We start from the raw sequence: 19780 nt of genomic DNA, 5'->3' as shown, positions 1-19780 counted from the left end.
TTACCCTGAGCCTCGGTGGGGGCTGGAAGTGATGCCAAATGATACGCTGCATTTTCTTCACCCCACTGTCATCCTTTCTGCAAATTCATCAACTTCAGAACAAGCTGCTCAAGCTCATGGTCTGAGAATGCAAGAGTCACCATGTCCTCACAGGCATTTGGCAGTGACCTTAGCCCTAATGCATTTAGCTCACCAGTGGACACCCATGATGGTGAGATCCCGGGACTTTTCACAGGGGCTTGTAGGGACAGGATAAGGGGGAATGGCTTTAAAGTCACAGAGGGGAAGTTGAGATTAGGCATTAGGAAGGAGTTCTTCCCTGTGAGGGTGGTGAGGCCCCGGCACAGGTTGCCCAGAAAAACTGTGGCTGCCCCATCCCTGGCAGTGTTCAAGGCCAGGTTGGACAGGGCTTGGAGCAACCTGCTCTAGTGGAAGGTGTCCCTGCCTGTGGCAGGGGGTTGGAACTGGATGAGCTTTAAGGTGCCTTCAAACCCAAACCGCTCTGTGATTCTATGCAGCTCTCTGCCACAGCGATAATTTGGCTGTTACGGGTGGCAAGGAAATGGCACATGTGCAGTTTGTGGCTCTTCCAGCATGGGGTGTGAGCCTGTATCAGAGAAAGCTGTCCCTCAGACTCCATCTCCTGACCAGTGAAATGATGCTCTACCTGTCTCATGGTGATGCTTCAGGCAGGGGGCTGCCTTTCCCTCCCATGAAGGTCTGACTCCTGGGATCACCAGGAAGGGGCAGCCAGTTAGGCAGTGCCACGGAGCACAGGGGTGGCAAGATGGGTATGTGGTGCCTGGTGACTTGGTGACAGTCATAGTGTAGTAGTTGTGGTAGTTCAAGAGGGCCCTAAGTAGCCTTGTCTCCCCCCATTTCAGTTGTTTTTTTGCTTACCGTCTTGCCAATGTGTGATAACACCTACAAAGTGAATAATCTGGCATATGTAGGGGTGAAAAGAATTGAAATGTGCCTTTAAATGTTCTTTATTTGCCACCACTCTGCTAATGTGGGGTGAAAATGGCTTTCTGGCTGCAATGCTTATGACCTACATCATTCATGTTAAGACGATATGTCTTTAAATCCTAAAATAAGTGTAATCAAATGTCATTGAATTTTCTCTTTTTAATTTTTACATTGAAACACTTTAGTTCCAGCCAACTTGAGCAAGTTGGGAATAACTTTCTAGAATGAAGAATGAATGAGAGATTGTTTCTTATCAGCGAACCTGGTAAACCTTGATTAGAGGATTTCAGAAGCCATTGGGCAGTGGCAGAGGGGCGCAGAACCTTTTACCAAAAGTTTGTATGTTAAAGGATCCTTGTACTACAAGGATGCCAGAGAGGAACTTTCATCAGGGACTGCAGTGATAGGACAAGGGTGATGGGTTTAAACTGGAAGAGGGAAAGCTCAGGTTAGACCTAAGGAAGAAGTTCTTTACTGTGAGGGTGGTGAGGCATTGGCACAGGTTGCCCAAAGAAGTGGTGAAAGCTTCATCCCTGGCAGTGTTCAAGGACAGGTTGGACAGAGCCTTGGGCAACATGGTCTAGTGTGAGGCATCCCTGTCTTTGACAGGAGGTGGAACTGGGTGATCTGAAGGTCCTTTCCAATTCAAAGCATTCTATGGTTCTATGTGAGCAGGACACCTGAATGCAGCTTAAAGCAGAGGCTGGGTTTCGCTTCAGAAGGGCAGAGTGTGCCTCCATGCAGTCAGACCTGGGCGGACCCAAACACGCCAGGACGGTGTTGCAGCCTGCCAATGTAAACTGGTTGCTGTCCAAGGGCTTCAAGAATAGGGGTTTTCCTGCATGAGGGCAAACCTCCCTGCAGAATGAAATGAGACTGTGCCTAGGAAACCTCCTTTAGTGCAATCTTTATACAAACAAAACCTTACTCGTGCAGTGTGTCCCCTGGGAAAGCACTGGCCTCATGCTCCAGGACCCACATGAGGGCAAGGGGCACAACGTGCGTTGCCTGCACACTAACCAACGGACATGTGTGACACGCAAAGCTCAGTGACCTTACTTCAGCACACACGAAGGAATTCCTTAACTTCCAGGACTGACTTATCACAGTAGCACCTTTTTATTTTGCCAAATATCCTGCTTATTTGTTTGCAGCCTGGCACAATTAAAGGCAGCTGACGTCAGGAGGGCATAGCACTTGTAGCTAAAAGCAGGCACTACCAGCAAACAATGGGATTTCCAAGGAAGCATAACAAACATGCCTGTGAAATAGTGTGTTCTGATGAACTTCTCTGCTTGCTCATGGCCTATGAAAAAAATTCAAATCCAGAGTGCTCTACGTAATCATTGGTGTGCGTAGAAAGGCTTGCCTGGGCTTTGTCTTAAGGAAACAATCTCATTCTGGCAAAGGTGAGAGGAAAGGAGTTTCTAATTGCTAGAGGCTTCTCTTTGTGATTCATGGTTTCTTCACACACAAAATGATTTCAAATAGGTGAGGAAAATGCACCATCTGATGCACCACTGATGGGAAGGCACTAGGCAAGAACTCAGCTGTGGTAAGGCGGTACCAGATGCCTCTTCCTCATCCTGATGGAAGGGTGAATCAGAAGGAAAACCATTTGCATCAGGGGAAGTTCTCATGTCAGATGATGGGGCTTGAGCACCAGCAAGAGGAGAAATGGGCACGCAGTGACAAAGCAGCAGCCCCTCTCCCACACCATGAGCTGTATGTGTCTTTGTAAAGATGCTGAGACAAAAAGTGTTCAGTTTGAATGGGAGATGACTCTTCTTGGTCATGGGGATCTCTGTGCATTCCTAGAGGGGGTGGATCCAGGCAGCTCACAGCATTTTCCTGCTGAGATGAAATCCTTTCACACAGGAGAACATCCGCACTCTGTTCATCTGTATTTACCTGCTGAACTTGGGAACAGGGTTGAAAAAAAATATTGTGCAAGGAAGGTTTTAAAGTTAAAGGGCAAGAACTTTAGCTGCTCTTCCAGGAGAAAATTCCTAAACAACCCTAAAATGTTCTTTATTACTCTGCTATTCTTGACGCTGTTGGAAATAACACACGATCCAGAAGGAAAACATCAAGATATTTCTGTCCCATTCCCTGTGCTCATGTAAGGCTGCAATCTCTCCCAGTGTGCAGCACTATATAATTTCCTTACATGCTCTGTGCTTTCCAGTGAGCTGTGGTGCACATCTCTAAGGTGACTTCATACCCAAACCACTAAGGTGAGGAAAGGGATACGGAACAAACTCAGTCAAACTACCCAATGTTGGCAGCTTCTGTTGTGCCAATGTGCTTCAGGTCAGTCAATGTGCTTCATGGCTGAGATCCTCTTAGGAGATCCTTAAAGGCAACCCACATTGTTCCTGCTCCGTCTGTACAAGACCCACTCAAGGATGTTTGTCTTGCCTTGTGACTGTAAAAGATTGTTCCTCCACTGTTAAAACTAGTTGTTGTATTTGCCCTGACCGCAGTACACAGTGCTCCTTAAAAAAGAAGTCAGAATGTGATAATGTGCCTACAGAAGGGCACTTACATGCAGCAAGCAAAAAGTGATTGTCCAGAAGTTGCATGGATTGAAGAAAGCAGAAGATTGACTTTGGCTTCTTCAGGAACCTGCTTAGTAAGGTTCCGTGGGATATAGCCCTAGAGGGCAGGAGGGCCCAAGACTGTTGGTTGATAGTCAAGGATCACCTGCTACAAGCTCAGGAGTGTTGCATCCCAACCAGAAGGAAGTGCAGCAAGAGGGCCAGGAGACCTCCTTGGATGGATAAGGAGCTGCTGAGGAAAATTAGAAGGAAAAAAGAGGCTTATAAAAGGTGGAAGCAAAGACAGGCGGGCTAGGAAGAATACAGGGATGTTGTCCGGGAAGCTAGGGACCAGGTTAGGAAAGCTAAGGCCCAGTTAGAATTAAGCTTGGCTAGGGATGTTAAGGATAAAAGGAAGGGATTCTACAGGTACGTAGCAAATAAAAGACAGACAAGGGACAACATAGGCCCCCTACGGAAGCTATCAGGAGAACTGGCGACACAGGATTTGGGGAAGGCTGAGGTTCTTAATGACTTCTTTGCCTTGGTCTTCACTGGCAAAGGCTCTGACCAAACCACCCAAGTCTTGGAAGGCAGGCGCAGGGACTGTGAGAATGAAGACCTCGGGCCCACTGTAGGAGAGGATCTGGTTCGAGACCATCTTAAGAACCTGAACACGCACAAGTCCATGGGACCTGATGAGATCCATCTGCGGGTCCTGAAGGAGCTGGCAAATGAAGTTGCTAAGCCACTGTCCTTCATACTTGAAAAATCATGGCAGTCATCTGACTGGAAAAAGGGAAATATAACCCCCATTTTCAGGAAGGGGAAAATGGATGACCCAGGGAATTACAGACCAGTCAGTCTCACCTCTGTGCCTGGCAAAATCTTGGAGCAGATTCTCCTGGAAGGCATGCTAAGGCACATGAAAATCAACAAGGTGCTTGGTGACAGCCAGCATGGCTTCACTAAGGGGAAATCCTGCCTGACCAATTAGGTGGCCTTCTATGATTGGGCTACAGAACTGATGGACAGGGGTAGAGCAGTTGATGCCATCTACCTGGACTTGTGTAAAGCGTTCGACACTGTCCCACACAACATCCTTGTCTCTAAATTGGAGAGACATCAATTTGATGGGTGGACCACTCAGTGGATAAAGAACTGGCTGGATGGCCACATGCAAAGAGTTGTGGTCAATGGCTCAATGTCCGGCTGGAGACCAGTAACGAGTGGTGTCCCTCAGGGATCGGTGTTGGGACCGGTCTTGTTCAACATCTTTGTCGGTGACATGGACAGTGGGATTGAGTGTGCCCTCAGCAAGTTTGCCGATGACACCAAGCTGTGTGGTTCGGTTGATACGCTGGAGGGAAGGAATGCCATCCAGAGGGACTTTGACACACTTGTGAGGTGGGCTGATGCCAACCTTATGAAGTTCAACCAAGCCAAGTGCAAGGTCCTACACCTGGGTCGGAGCAATCCCAGGCACAGCTACAGGTTGGGCAAAGAAGAGATTCAGAGCAGACCTGCGGAGAAGGACTTGGGGGTGTTGGTTGATGAGAAAATGAAGATGAGCCAGCTTCAGTGTGCGCTCACAGCCCAGAAAGCCAACCGTATCCTGGGCTGCATCAAAAGGAGTGTGACCAGCAGGTGGAAGGAGGTGATCCTGCCCCTCTACTCCGCTCTTGTGAGACCTCACTTGGAGTATTGTGTGCAGTTCTGGTGTCCTCAGCATAAAAAGGACATGGAACTGTTGGAACAAGTCCAGAGGAGGGCCATGAGGATGATCAGGGGACTGGAGCACCTCCCGTATGAAGACAGGCTGAGGAAGTTGGGGCTGTTAAGCCTGGAGAAGAGAAGGCTGCATGGAGACCTCATAGCAGCCTTCCAGTATCTGAAGGGGGCCTATAGGGATGCTGGGGAGGGACTCTTCACTAGGGACTGTAGTGATAGGACAAGGGGTAACAGGTTAAAACTTAAACAGGGGAAGTTCAGATTGGATCTAAGGAAGAAGTTCTTTACTGTAAGGGTGGTGAGGCACTGGAATGGGCTGCCCAGGGAAGTTGTGAATGCTCCATCCCTGTCAGTGTTCAGGGCCAGGTTGGACAGAGCCTTGGGTGACACGGTTTAGCGTGAGGTGTCCCTGCCCATGGCAGGGGGGTTGGAACTGGATGATCTTAAGGTCCTTTCCAACCCTAACTATTCTATGATTCTGTGATTCCTAGATAACGTTCCAGGAGTTAGAGGTAACCATGCTTTAGCTTTTAAAACCACCATGCAGTAGCATTTTGGTTTGTGGAGGATTTTTCAGTATGAAGGGTTCTGCTCTGGCTCTTTTCCAGCTCAATTTCTAAGACAATAGAGGGGTAAAAGCCTATGTTTTCCCAAGTATAGGCATCATTTTTCTAACAGCCACACTGTGCACATAAATGACATTCACAAAGTTGAGTGTGTTCTGTGATTGAGCTCGGGAGCACCAAAACTTAACAGCAGTCATGCAGCTTTTGCTACCTTGGACACAGCTCCACATTTAAACAGTTTCTTCTCTTTTCAGAATGAGTATTTCTGGAGCACTTGGAGGATGATCGAGTAGCTGCACACACCTTTGGGAAGTAATGAGTTACTGTTCTCCTCTGCGCTGCAATCCTGGAAATGTGATAAAGGAACTGTTCTGATGATTTTGCCTATCTACCAATGATGTGGTACACTGAATAGATAAAATAATGTGCAGTGCAGGTGGAACACTATCATATTGTCTAGTGGAAAGTGTTCCTGCTCATGGCAGGGAGCTGGAACTGGGTGAGCTTTAATGTCCCTTCCAACCCAAAACATTCTGTGATTCTATATTGGTAAAGAAGGTAAAGGGCCCAGAGAAGCTATGGCTGCCACATCCCTGTCAGTGTTCAAGGCCAGTCTGGATGAGGCTTGGAGCAACATTGTCTAATGGAAGGTGTCCCTGCTTGTGGCAGCGGGCTGGAACTGGGTGAGCTGTAAGGTCCCTTCCAACCCAAACCATCCTGTGATTCTACATTGAAGGTAGAGGGCCACAGTACTGTTGCTGGATGTATCAGTGGCACTGACTACAACAGCTGAGCTTTGGCCTCAGTTTCTTTAGGGATTCCTAAGGCACTTACCCCTTCCTGCCTCATGGGACCAGGCAAGCATTGTCTGAAGAAACAGAAACAAGGGCAGGAATTCCCACTGCTCTCCAGCATGGCAGGATGTAGTAGTGGAGAAGGAGATTGTTAGCTAAGGGACAGTTCCCCATTCTAGTGTAAATCCAGCATTGTTTCACTCTGCTCTTGTCTACAGGCTCTTGCGATCGCTTCTGGGGTCAGGATCTGCCCTGAGCACTTGCAAATTGAGCCATTGCACGAAGGAGTGAGTGAGAGCTGGAGGATGTGTTTGGTCAAAAGAGAGCTGCTCAGTGCATGCTGTGGGGGAAACAGGAATTAAAGACCAGGGCAGCCTGTTAACAGTAGATAGCTTCTCAAAAAAACCTCCTAGCACATGGCACGACTGCTACCCTGGACAGGCTTGCAACACATCCCCACCACCAAAGCAAAAGTGAGCCTGGTATGTCCTGCTCAGCTGTACCTAGTGCCAAGGAGCAGGCAACAGCAGGAACATCAGCCCTTGTTCCCCATTGTCTGGCATCGAAAACCTGTGGAAAGCAAGTGTAAAATCCCACTGCTGCCATGTGGTAGCACTAAACTCCTTAGCACCACTGCATGTTTTAGCAGATTCAGCAGGGATGCTCACTGTTGCTGGAGTTTATTCTGGCTTATGCTAGATTTTGGGGGGGGGGGGGGGGGGGGGGGGGGGGGGGGGGGGTGGTGGTGGTGTCTATTTTTCATTTGTATTGGAATAAATGAAAGAAAAATCTAGATCTTGTCATCATAGGGGGCAGCAGATTCTGTCCTTTTGATTTTCTCTTTAGACATGCTCTGAAAGATGTTGCTGAGAGCTTTCCAGTAGGGATGCACAGCCTTCTGAATACCTGTGTACCTCGGAGGCCAGCAAAATCTGTGCAGATTTCCAGAAAGACACCATCCAGACCCTTCCTCTTCTCCTTGAGACCCCAGCCACGCATCTACATACTCTTTATTACAGCAATCTCGATTTACATCAGCAGGGCCCAGAGTCACACATGTCTTGCTTCAAAGCTGCCTCCCTGCCTGTAAATTTGCTGCTGACAGCAGAAGATCCTGGTGTCTGTAGATCACAAGTGAAGTGAAAGTCTGGTGAGCTCCCAGCCAGACATCACTCTGGTTTGAGTCACTGCCCTCTTCTCAGCTGGATGGATGAGAAAGTATAACTCATGTTCAAACACCCAGGTCAGCTGCATCCGCCCTGGCAAAACAAACAGTTGATGTCAGTGAAGAAAATGAATGGGCAGGTATTTCAGATGCTTCCTTTCTCTTCACACATTTCTCGAGGGGGTTATCAAAAGTAAAGAGAGTGAATAACAAGATAGCATTTGGCACTCGGACTCTTGTAGAAGGCACGATGCCCAAGCATGCTCTGCCATAGTTAGGCAGCTGTCAGCATGGATGTCACTTCACTGTTGTGAGTCCCTGCCCACTGCCAGGAAGAAACAGGCTGAGTGCTGGCCACCTCATCCACGTGACAGCTGGCTTTCACCCTGGTCCCCCAGGGTCAGAGCAGAAGGAAAAAAATTCAAATCCTCTGCCAATGCAGGGGCTCCTGGCACAATCCAGACCTGACAATGAGCAGTTTCACATCCTGGGCACACCTTTCCTATTTAGTTATCTTCAGGTGACAGGGCACAGGCAGTGAGGGGGACAGAAGGTCCCAGGAGCTGCCAAGAGATAGAAAGTGTATTAATGTCAAGTAAGAAAAGCTTGCTGGGATTCACCAGAGTGGGAGATGCTGAAGAGCTGCCTTAGGACATCAGGCCCTTCCCAGGGTGGCCGTGTGGCCTCAGGGCTGCAGTAGCCAGGTGATGGGCTTCTTCACAGCAGGAAACACAGCCGCAGTTGTCATCCCTGGGGTGTTTTCTGGAAGTCAGCTTGGGAGAAGAGAGGCAGACCAATAGAGAGAAACCTCCTCTCTGAAATGAATGACATTCTACAGACACGGACAGAGACCAGAGGGGAAGAAGTTGGCACCAATGCTACCTGTGTTGGGTGTCGGGTGCTCTTGGAGCCAGGCTACACTGAAGGCTTTCAGGGCTAGCAAAAAGACGGTCAAGGCACAGGATTAGCTCCTGAGGTGTTCATTTCCACCAGCAAGAACAGGGCAGTGTACCACCAGTTCATCTCTTCCCACTGCACCATTGGCCCATGGAAAACAAGGTCTGGCTCAGGGCAGGCACCTAAGAAAGACTCTCTCTTTGCTCCTGCATGCAGCTCCCTGCACAGTCCCTAAGGTGCACCCTAAGGGGCTCGCCAGCCTTTGGGGAAGCTCCCTGTCTCTGGGAGCCACATGATGGAACAGCCAGAGCAGCAGCCTGCTGGAAAACCCCAGAAGTGGTGGCTCAGTAGGTGGCACTCTGCATCCACAGGGAGCCAATACCTTCCCAAAGGTGAGCCCTGCCCTTGCCGGCCCAGCAACCTGCCCCACCGGCCCCAGTGAGTCCTGCAGCCCTCCTGGGGGCAGAGTCCAGGTGTACTTCCAGACCTGGAAGAAGGCCATGGCTCAGCTTAGTGCCCCCTCCCAGGAGCATGCAGCAGAGCTGGGACTTGCAGTGGGATCCCGCCCTGAATATCCCAAAACATGTGGCCTTGAGAGGGTGTCCTCTCAGAGAAGCAGCCAAGGAGGGCTTTGTCTGGATGCCACCATTTGGGAAGAGATCCCCTGATGTCCCTCTCGAATCTCTCCGCACACAACTGCTGGCCACCACCACCTTGCTGCATCTTCTGCATGTCGAGGAGCAGTGCTGGTTGATGCCAGGCTGCCCCTTCTTCAAGGAAGCAGGAGCAGCATGACAAAGTTGACGAGATGCACAACAAATATGAAGCATGGAGTCAAATTCCTCTGTGCTGCCGCAGAGCAGTGGGACAGGAGCCATCATCTGGAGACTGGAGGAGAGAGGGAATGTGGTGAGTCAGGCGCTGGATACACTGTGTTTGGTCTCCAAACAGTGCAGGTAACATGGGCAATTGCACTCCGGTCATTCAACCTTTCCCCTGCTAAGCTTCTCCTTCCAGTCGCTTAGCACTTTGCCAAGCAGGGCTGGAACTGTCAGTGTGCAGTATACTTCTTGGATCAGGCTTAAAACCCATCATTTAAAATGGGAGAAATACTTCATTTTAACAGCAGAAAAATAAAATCAGGAAGGAGGTGACAGTGCCTGGCTGAGGAAACAGATGGGGGGGAATGAAAGTTCCCATGTTACAATCCTCCTTTTGGCTGTTCTCACACAACCAACCCCACATTGCGGTAGAAGAGACCCCAGAGTCTCTGCCCTTGGAGACACTCTACCTACCCACAATCAGTCTCTGCTAAAGACAGGACTAGGGACTTATGGAGATCTCATGGGAAAGGAACACTGGTCTGAGGGAGAAGGAAGGATCATGTGGAATCCTGAGCTGTCCCCAAATGATGACCAAGCTGTAGACAGGAGCTACTCAGCACCTGCAGCTGGACTGAGGAGAATTTGTCTTCTCTCTGTTGTAGACACTACGAGGAAAGGGGTGGGAAATGAAGGGAAACACAGCGTTAAAAAAAAAACAAAATGACAGTAAATGACAACCAGTTTTAATAGCAGTCCACACAAAGGGGCTGATAGGGGTTGAGGGGCTGTCTGCCAGGATAATGTACCAGCTATTCATTCAGCAATTTCTTTTCAGAGCCCTTGGAGACCACTTCTTGGGCATGGTGTGACCTGGCAAAGACGACACCAGGAGCCGTGTCCTTTGGCATGTGTGGAAGAGTCAAGAAGGTTTAACGACAGGACAGCTTGGGCTTTCCTACAACCCACTGCCCCAGTGTTTCCCCCCTTAAAGCAGGTCTACTCCATGCTTTCCCGCACAAAGCCCAGGAGAGGCACCTGTGGTCAGGCACCCTTTGCACTGCTGCTGCAGCAACAGTGAGCCCAAGCGCCCCAGGGAGCAGGTTGAAAGGGATGATCCTGCCCCTCTGCTCTGCTCTTGTGAGACCCCATTTGGAGTATTGTGTGCAGTTCTGGTGTCCTCAACATAAGAGGGACATGGAACTGTTGGAGCAAGTCCACAGGAGGCCACGAGGATGATCAGGGGCTGGAGCACCTCCTGTGTAAAGGCAGGCTGAGAAAGCTGGGGCTGTTCAGCCTGGAGAAGAGAAGCTGCGTGGAGACCTCATAGCAGCCTTCCAGTATCTGAAGGGGGCCTGCAAGGATGCCAGAGAGGGACTCTTCATCAGGGTCTGGAGCAACAGGACAAGGGGTGATGGGTTTAAATTTAAACAGAGGAAGTTCAGGTTAGATCTAAGGAAGAATTTCTTAACTGTGAGGGTGGTGAGGCACTGGAATGGGTTGCCCAGAGAAGTGGTGAATGCTCCATCCTTGGCAGTGTTCAAGGCTGGGTTGGACAGAGTCTTGGACAACATGGGTCTAGTGTGAGGCATCCCTGCGCATGGCAGGCGGTTGGAACTGAGTTATCTTAAGGTCCTTTACAACCCAAACCAGTCTGTGATTCTGTGATTTCCCCCACCCAGCCGCCTGCCCACCCTTGTCTCCACTTGTTACTCAGCTGTTACTCATGTGCCGCTCAAGCAAAGCCAGATACCAAGATCCATCACCGGATTTATTACTGGGAACAATCTCTGCCCTTTCTCTCCCGTTCCTCCCGGATGAGCGGCGCACAGCAAAGAGCAACTCGACGACCTGGGTGTGCCAGGAGCTCTCCGCGCCATGACGGGACGGGACGGGACGGAACACAATGGGATGTGACGGGACAAACCATATCCCGCCGCGCTGCGAACGGCGCCAGGTGCGCATGCACCACCCTCACCTACCACTCCGCCCCGCCCCGCCCCGCCCCTGCTTACGTCTCTCCACGTCCCGGCGCGCGAGCGGCGGCCGCCTATAAAGCGGGCGGCGGCGGCGGGTGGCTCCTTATGGAGCGCTGTGCGCTGCTGTTGCCATTGAGCGGTCGGCCGCGACACCACCCGCCGCGACACCACCCGCCGCGACACCATCCGCCTCTCCGCCGCCGCCCGCCTGGGAATCGCCGATGCGTGCAGTGGCGCTGATCGTCGCGCTGGCCGTGCTGGCAGGTGCGTGATGGGAGGGAGGGGAGCGGCTGAGGGGTCGCGCGGCGGTTGGGGCCATTGAAGGTGGGATAAAGGAAGAGATGTCGCCTGCCACCTTGCACCCCCTGCCTACGGCTCTGTTTTCCCCTCACAGCCTGCCGGCCTGTCGCTGGATCCTCGCCCAACGCCACCGACCCGGAGCGGCTCGGGGGTCCCGGACAGAGAGAGCCCGAAACCCGCGAGGGTGAGGCCATGTCTAGTCCCGACTATGAGGAGGATGAGGAGTATGAAGAGGCGCTGCCCGTCCATCAGTACATCGTGGACGACTTGATCCGAGGTGAGGGGGACGCGGCCAGGGGCGAGGTGGGCTCGGCAGCGCCGGGCCGAGCCCACCTGTGACCGCCGGCTTTTTTCTGTCTTACCTGTCTTGTAAGGCTGCTGCTGCTGCTCTTAGCTTGTAGAGTACGGAGCAAAAGCGTGCTTCTGCTTGGAATTTGCATTCAGAATAGGCTGTCAGGGATGAAAACTTAGCGTGCCACAAGGGTGTGCGAAAGCTGCAGGTTAGCCGATTGCCAGCTGTGCTGCTGCTCTCTTGATAAACCTGGCAAGAGGGCTGAGATGGGGTAGCTACCACCTCCTTAGCATGGAAGCGTCAGTTCGGTTTATAAATGCTGTTTAGCCTTAAAAATGAAATTTATATCAGACTGTCTCTCTAGCTCTAAGGATATTTTTGTGTGTGTGTTGTCTCACGATAGAGTTGACTAAAATTTCCTGGGAAGCAAACACTTAAGCCTCTTAAGTGGCTGTAGGAAAGCTTGTTAAGCGCCTTTCAGGCAATACTTCATTGTTAATAGCTATTGTGTGAATTTATTGGGATTTTTCCACTTATTAAGCTCTGAGGAGATCTTAATAACCTGCCTGACTATGGGGATGAGAGAATTTTTTTTGTTGTTGTTCTGGCTGAACTGTGATTGTAATACAAGCTGGGTGCTTACAACTGATTTGAACCTCAATAGGGGTTAGTAGGCAGGTGCTTTTGCTCTCTAGGGTGGACCTGGCTAAAATGTTTCCATTGGAAGCACCCTGAGACTAGGTGAAGGGAGTCCATGCTCCAGGTGCTCAGTCTAGGGACTTAGTGGATCCTTGCTGAAGCTTAATGAGTTGAACACCTCCAGGGTAAACAGGAATGTCAGAGCTATTGAGCAGTTTGGCTTGTAAAACTACTGGCTTGGTGACTTAAGCATTGTATAACTGCCCAGAAACTAGACTTGTTACCAAAGGTGGTTGGTCTGTAGACCAGCTCTTCTACTTGGCATGAGGTTTATCTGTGGAGCCTTCCAGCTGTTATGATTCAACTGTGGGTGGCTTTCCTGCCTGTCCAGCTTGCAGACAGGGACATGGAGATCAAACTGACAAGCTGAACCTTGAAGAGGAAAGAATGGAAGCAGCCTCAATTATTGGAGTGGGAGCCTAAATATCAAGTTGAACTGGACAGAACAGGGGCCTCAGCCGTCAGGAGTAAGCTCACACTTCTGGGACAGGAAACCTTACTGCAGGAACAGTGTCCTTGTTTACATATTAATATAACTTATACCATTTGAATCAGACTTCTGGTTGCTGAAGGCATTTTTGCTTTTAAGTAACTTCAAGCCAGGCTTGTTCATCTAGAAGTTAAAATGATCAGATGTCTAGACAACAGTGAGCTACACCTCATTTCTTTGTGCAGGCTCTCTTCACTAGAAATACAGGGTTATGAACTAGTTGGATCTAGTTATATCCTATTGTGGTGATTGCCTGTATATGTAGTATATATACAGTATGCCTGTATATTTTTGTACTACAAAAAATTGTGTGCTTGCAGAGCACAGTAGAGCAAATTAAGGGTTATAAATGGTTCTTAAGACCTATTCAGTCTTACCTGGTTAACTGTTACTCCTCAATAGCATAGTGTTGCTTTATGGCTATCAGTGAAGGGATTGTTTCTCCAGAGAACCAGCGTTTTACCACCTTGCTCTGAGACAATGCTGTTGAGCTTTGACTGCTACATGGAGTAGCTACGCCTCTTAGTCAGTGTCTGGCTTTAGCCTGTCCTCTCCAGCAAAAGGAAAATGATTGCTCTTGCTTAAATCCAAAAGCTACCAAGTCACCCGCATTTTGAAACCACACTCTCATAGAGGTTTGTCTTAATTGAGATAATGAGGGGCAACAGTAAGCGGGAGAACAAATAGCCTGACTCTTGTGGACTATCCTGCCTTCACTCCTTCAGTGCATGCTGTATCTCTCAAACCAGGAGAACTGGAAATGAGCTGTCTTCTGCTGAAGACAGCACTGCAGGTTATTTGGGAGAAACAAGTATGCCAACTGGGATAGCAAGCTGTCTTGCCTCTGCAAATGCCCAGGATGATATAGTAATTTATAACTCCTTTCATCACTGATGCAAATGGAGGGTTTAGAGCGGTGGAGGCTGTTAACCTTGTATCTGGGTTGATACGAAACTAGTGGATGACTTGGCTCAGTGTGAACTTAGTGTTCTTTACAAGCCTTTGCTTGAACCTGTACAATTTCAGTCAAGTATTTTATGCCTTCAACTCTTCTGCTCTTCATCTTTGGTGGCTTTTGGCTGCTTTTGGTCTACATTGCACAGGACTTAATGGTGGCAGTGTTGTGCTTCATGAGCTAAGTTAGCTGCTTTTCTCCTGGATGTGAAATGCCCTGCTGCACACTCGCCTGCATCCTGATGACCTGCATCCTGCTTCCTGATGACAGGTTCTCCTGCAGCGACCATCTCTCTACCCCCCACCAAATTCTGTAATTCACTTTTCACATAATCTAGCATTCCCAGACTGAGTGATGTTGTCCTTTTTTCAGTTGAAGCAGTGGTTAAGCCCAAGCCAACAAAGAGGGGTGGTGAGAAGAATGCTGGCAAATCAAGAAGGAAGAAAAACAGAGGGAAAAACAAGAAGAAAGGGACTCCTTGTGAAATGGAATACAAAAACTTTTGCATCCATGGTGAATGCATTTACCTAGAACATCTGCAGATGGTTACTTGCAAGTAAGTTACTTGTACGTTGTGAGTTAGGTGTGATTGGCATGAGCTCATAGCGTATGAGGGCTCAGAGGCAAAATCACTGTCAACTTGGCATGGATCCATCTCCTGCCATATTTTGACTGAAAATCTTTCTGCCATGTAAATTAAATGATGATGGAATCTGAGATGCGTAACAAGCCACTGAACTCATCAGTTGGTCATAAACTCAAACTGAAAGAATGAAAAGGCGTGTCTTCCTGGAACATCACGCCCAGACTAATCTTAACTTGTTGAAATGCTAACAAACCTTGTGCTAGCCCAGTGACTGCATTTCATGAACATGCTCTGAAGCGAGCATCTTGAGATTCATGGGAAGCTCTGAAGATGGATAAGTCGGGTTTGAATGTGTGTGGGTGTCCTTGGCTCCAGGCAGCACTGGAGCTGATAAGAACTTGTATTAATGTTTGCTTGCAGGTGTCATCAGGATTTTTTTGGTGAGCGCTGTGGTGAACAGTTCATGAAGACTCAACGGAAGAATGATGTGGCAGACTACTCGAAGACTGTATTGGTAGTGGTAGCTGTCCTGCTCTCAAGCATCAGCTTCGTTACTGTACTTATCATTGTGATAGTGCAGTAAGTATATATATATCTGTATACACACACTGTTTGGTATCTGCCTAGCTTAAGTATGAGCAGGATTTGTGTCCAATAGCCTTGAAATGCGTATGGCTCATCTGAATTACCTGTGTGGAAAGCATCCAAAAGGGCTGAGTTCTTATCCTGACTTGGATGGGTGTTGAGGGTAGAAGCAAGGTTTGAGAAGCTACTAAGTGAATGTGTTCACTTACTCTCTTGCTGTTGCCTGTGGGCAGCTTGTGACCCTTGATTTTTTTCAGACCAGAGCCTTTCTGCTCCTGATACAACTGGAATAGCTACAGTGGTGCAGAACATAAGAAGAAAGTGGAGGGGAGGAGTGTTTATGCTGACACAACAGCACCTTCCCTAATCCTTGTGGAGAAGCCTGCAAGACAGCAGTGCTTTCCCTAATCCTGGTGGAAAAGTGAGCAAGCAGTAGTGTAACAGCCTCATGTATGGCTGCTATTCAGCAGCTGGGTGCACATCTGGGGGAAGGAAATGGTGTTCCAACTGTCTCTTTCTTTACAGAGGTTGCCAGGCTAAAATACTTAAACGGAGGGGAAGCGAGTGGGGAAACAAATGCTGATGGTCCCAAATACTGTACTGCTTGCTGTTAAGATGGAGGGAACAGCCATTTCAGCCTAAGCAACTGTTGACAGTTGTGTGGTGGTTAATGGGAATCTGGGGTCCTGTTGTGAATAAATTAAAAGGCTTCTCTGAGTGCATGTTTCAAGCCATACATTAAATTCTTCTTTGCACCTGCTAAAAAGCAGTACACAGCAGCTTGTGCCTGTCTGTGCCTTTGCTTCTTGCTGGTGTGTTCAGGAACTAGTGCTGAGGTTAGATAGCATAGGAAGCCTGACTCCAGTGTTTCCAGATGACTGGAGCAGTGCTCCAGTTCTAACACTGCAGCTCCACCATGGTAGAGTTTGGGTCACTGTAGGTGAAACTCGGAAGTTGAGCCTAATTTTAGATCTTGATGAAGTACACCAGCTGGATGAGGTATGTGCTGTGCCCTTTCTTTGCAGTTCAGCAAACAATGTGTGCATTTGTCATTTAGCTGTTGCTTTGTGTTTAGATCTGAACTTGAGGAATGCTGGGATGAGCGCTTGTTCTCTGAATGCTGCCCCATTCCTTGCTGCTAGGAGAGATAACCAGTTCTGTAGTGCTGTAAGAGCAAATCATCTTTGTTAGTTTCTGGAGTTCCATGGATTAGGATTGTATTTATTTTGTGCTCTGAACCCTCACAAGCCTGAGGCATGCAGATCATTAATCTGTACTTTTGCCCAGAGAAGCTAAATGGTCTATTTGGAGCAGTCACTACAAAAGACTGGAGAAACTAGGAGAAAATTACTAAGCAGCTGTACTTATGATGTGCTCAAGAGTCACATCAAGGGGATAGGGACTTGAGAAATTTGAAGTCCACAGTGCTCTGCTGTGGGGAGGAGGAAGGCAGTCTGGTCTCTGCAAGCATTTGCTAAAGCTACCAGGCAATCTGTCTCCCAGAAAGCTGCCTGGTCCCTTGCTCCATTGCAGCAATAAACCTTCTTCATCTTGCTGCCTGATTGGGCTGAAGCTGAGAAGCTCTGGCTCTGTGCAGCAAAACTACCAGTGCTGAACTTGGGCTCCTTGATTTTATGGTCAGGTATTGCTTGATGATGGATGTTTAAAAACTGGCTTGCTTGGAGTTGCTTGAGGATCCAAAGGACATGAATGTAAATGGTGCAAGTGTATATCAGTGTTCAAAATGACCTCTAACATGCCACAATTCCACAGGGTCCGGAAAAAGTGTCCTCAGTATGAAGAGAAAGAAGAAAGAAAAAAACTTCGACAGGAAAACAGAAATGGTCACGTTGGTGTGTAAATGAGGAAAGAACAGGTATGAAAGCTGACTTGAAACACTTTTCTGTCCTTCCAAGTTTGGAGTTCCCTGTGTGAGCATTGCTTGCATGCTTGGCAAAGCTCCTGCTAGCTTTTAATGCTTGAACTGCCTTGAAACATGTAGGTTACATGGGAATGACTGGCTCAATTTGCTGGTTTCCCAAAACTACCTGAGTTGTGCAAGTTCAACAGCTCTGTTAACTAACTGGCTGCTGTCTTAAAAAGTGAGGATAGGAAGCTGTACTGACATCAGTGGACTTGGAGAAGGAAAAAAAAAACCCCTAATATCTGAACAGACAGGCTTAGTGCAAGAAGCCATGGTAGACTGCCATCATAGAAGATAGTGCAGCAGCCAAGTGAATCATTCCTTCATGTAAGAGGAGTATTGAGCATTTTAACACCTTCTCTGCAAGGCATCAGGAGGTTTATGGAGCTTGGAGGCTACAGATCAAGACAAAGCTTCTAATTCTACAACCACCATAGATAGCCTCTCAGTCAAGTTTCATACTGTTTTTCAACTGAGTGCTAAAGCTCCTTGTCCCAGGTGGATCACTTCTGGGAGAGATCTGGTGGATTTCCATAAGCAAGCAAGTTGGTCTCCTCTGAGCAAAAATGTACCCAACAGCAGATTCCAGGACCCTTATTGAATAGGAGTTGTATTAGAAGTTGAAGGAAGAAGCTATAAAGAATAGCCCTGAGAAGTTCTGGCAGAACTCAGAAGTTTTGCTTTGCTGCATGTCAGCTACAAACCTCAACCAGCTTTGTCCAGTGGCAGTTGGAGGATTTTGCTCAAAGTTTGCTTGAAGCTGAAGAGTGTCACATCTTAACCTGCCTGCCTCAGATGTAGGTTTGACATGGTTCTAGCACAAAGTTCTCATGTTCTGGGTGGTGATTAACATGCCTGGTCTGCCCCTTACAGAGCAGTTCTGATGTGGCCACTGCAAAGCTGCAGGGTACCTCTGGCTACCTGACACATCCCCCTGGACACTGTGGGCTGGAGCTGTTGCCACTAAGCCCTGATTCATCCAGACAGAGGCTGCTGCAAGAAGATCTCAACACGCCACTTGCTGGTGATTCGCTTATTGGGGAGGACAGTTACTGCTACATCTAGTCACAATTATGTGGAAGGAGCTGCCACTACGTGGTAGAGGACCTGCTGGAGACTACTGCTGCTGAGCCCTCTCATTGGTGCTGGAGCTCTGGTCTCTGCTGTTATATGGATGGACTTTCTTCTGTTAGCAAGTCTCCTTTGGCAGCCCTAAATCAAAGGGAGAGAGCTCATTGTGGCCTTCAGGAATGGATGGAGGGGGGGAAAATTCCCTTCCCTCTCTCAAAGTGGAAAAGAGAAGAGCTCTGGATAGCTTCTCTCCCTAGACCTCAGCAAATTAAAAACATAATTCTGCTGTCACTGTGCTCCCTGTTGATACTGGCTTCAAAGAACTTCATCTCTAGTTCTGACTTGCAGGGTGTTGGTGACAGATCTGTGTCAGCCACACCTGAGTTGTGTTACTGTATGTGTAGAAAGTAATCCCTCTGAACTCGGTAGGACTTGTTGTGTGAGTGGAGCTATCCATTTTTGTGTGTGCTAACCCGAGTTAAAATTAGTCTACTTGGGATGCTGAGACCGTAGATGCAATGTCCAAAGCTCTGTATCTTAAGGAAAAGGTCCCTGCTCCAACAAGTTAAACCTGGACCCATCAGTTATAAACAGAAAGCTACTTATGTTACCCAGACACTTGCTGCCGCTTTAAGCAGCACTTAGTGTAAAATGCTTCCCGTCAGACCCAGTCTGTTGAACTTGGCCAAGAACCTGTTTCTTTGAAGAATAAAATTCATGCACTGATACTCTGCAGGCAGTGGTCTCCTGTGCTCTACCTTCTGGTGCACAGAACTTGACTTACCTCAGACTTTTCTGACCCAAGTGTCCTTGGTTTCTTGAACTGTCCATGCAGTCTTGAGCACAGAGTATTATTTGAGTTCAGTCTCTTCTTGGAAGAGTCAATATGTTCTGTATAAACAGAGCAGAATTCTGGTAGCAGAGAAATGCCATTAATTGTCAAGTTATAGCTGTAAATGTGTAAATATTTATTACTGTATTTAATATTTAATGTTTCCACATCAAACTTATTTATTTTATAATTAAACTTTTTACATAATCTAATCATGGTGAGATTTTAAATTTTTTTGCCTGCTCTTGGGGGTATATGGTAAATGGTACTTGAAATTAGAGCTTGGCTTCTCCTCAAAGCAGGAATTCCCATGTCTAAGAGCAGAAAGTATGGTTGTGAAGAGCTATGACCATGTCTGGAGGATGAGCTTGGTGCTCTCACAGGAGTGTAAGTTGTTTGTAAACATAATGTGCAAATGTGACTGCCTGTTTTGGTAGGAAGTCCATTTAATCCTACTACAAAGGAATCTTTAACTCTTTCTGGATTAGGGAGGACCTAAATCATCCATCTCAGTGGAAGCAAAGTCTGAAGCTTGAGTCAAGGAGTATCCCTTTGCTCTGGGCTCAAGGGCTGGGAATGTTGGA

At 48.2% G+C, this 19780-nt stretch overlaps 1 protein-coding gene across 1 annotated transcript; it reads left to right on the top strand.

The window, feature by feature from the left end:
- The first annotated feature begins 11552 nt into the window (after window positions 1–11552).
- AREG (amphiregulin) lies at window positions 11553–19408 on the top strand. The gene is given in 7 exon segments (XM_061443959.1): window positions 11553–11667; window positions 11670–11726; window positions 11857–12039; window positions 14571–14754; window positions 15205–15363; window positions 17143–17245; window positions 18167–19408. Coding segments are annotated over 6 exon segments (771 nt in total). The 5' UTR covers window positions 11553–11567; the 3' UTR covers window positions 17231–17245; window positions 18167–19408.
- Window positions 19409–19780: the final 372 nt, after the last annotated feature.

Source organism: Pezoporus flaviventris, unplaced genomic scaffold (assembly GCF_033815535.1).
Source record: "Pezoporus flaviventris isolate CSIRO_AGI_PZ_B2104156 unplaced genomic scaffold, CSIRO_AGI_Pfla_v1 ptg000002l, whole genome shotgun sequence".
In the NCBI taxonomy this organism is placed as follows: domain Eukaryota; kingdom Metazoa; phylum Chordata; class Aves; order Psittaciformes; family Psittacidae; genus Pezoporus; species Pezoporus flaviventris.
The sequence above is the reverse complement of the archived record's forward strand: the minus strand, read 5'-3'. Positions and strand labels throughout refer to the sequence as shown.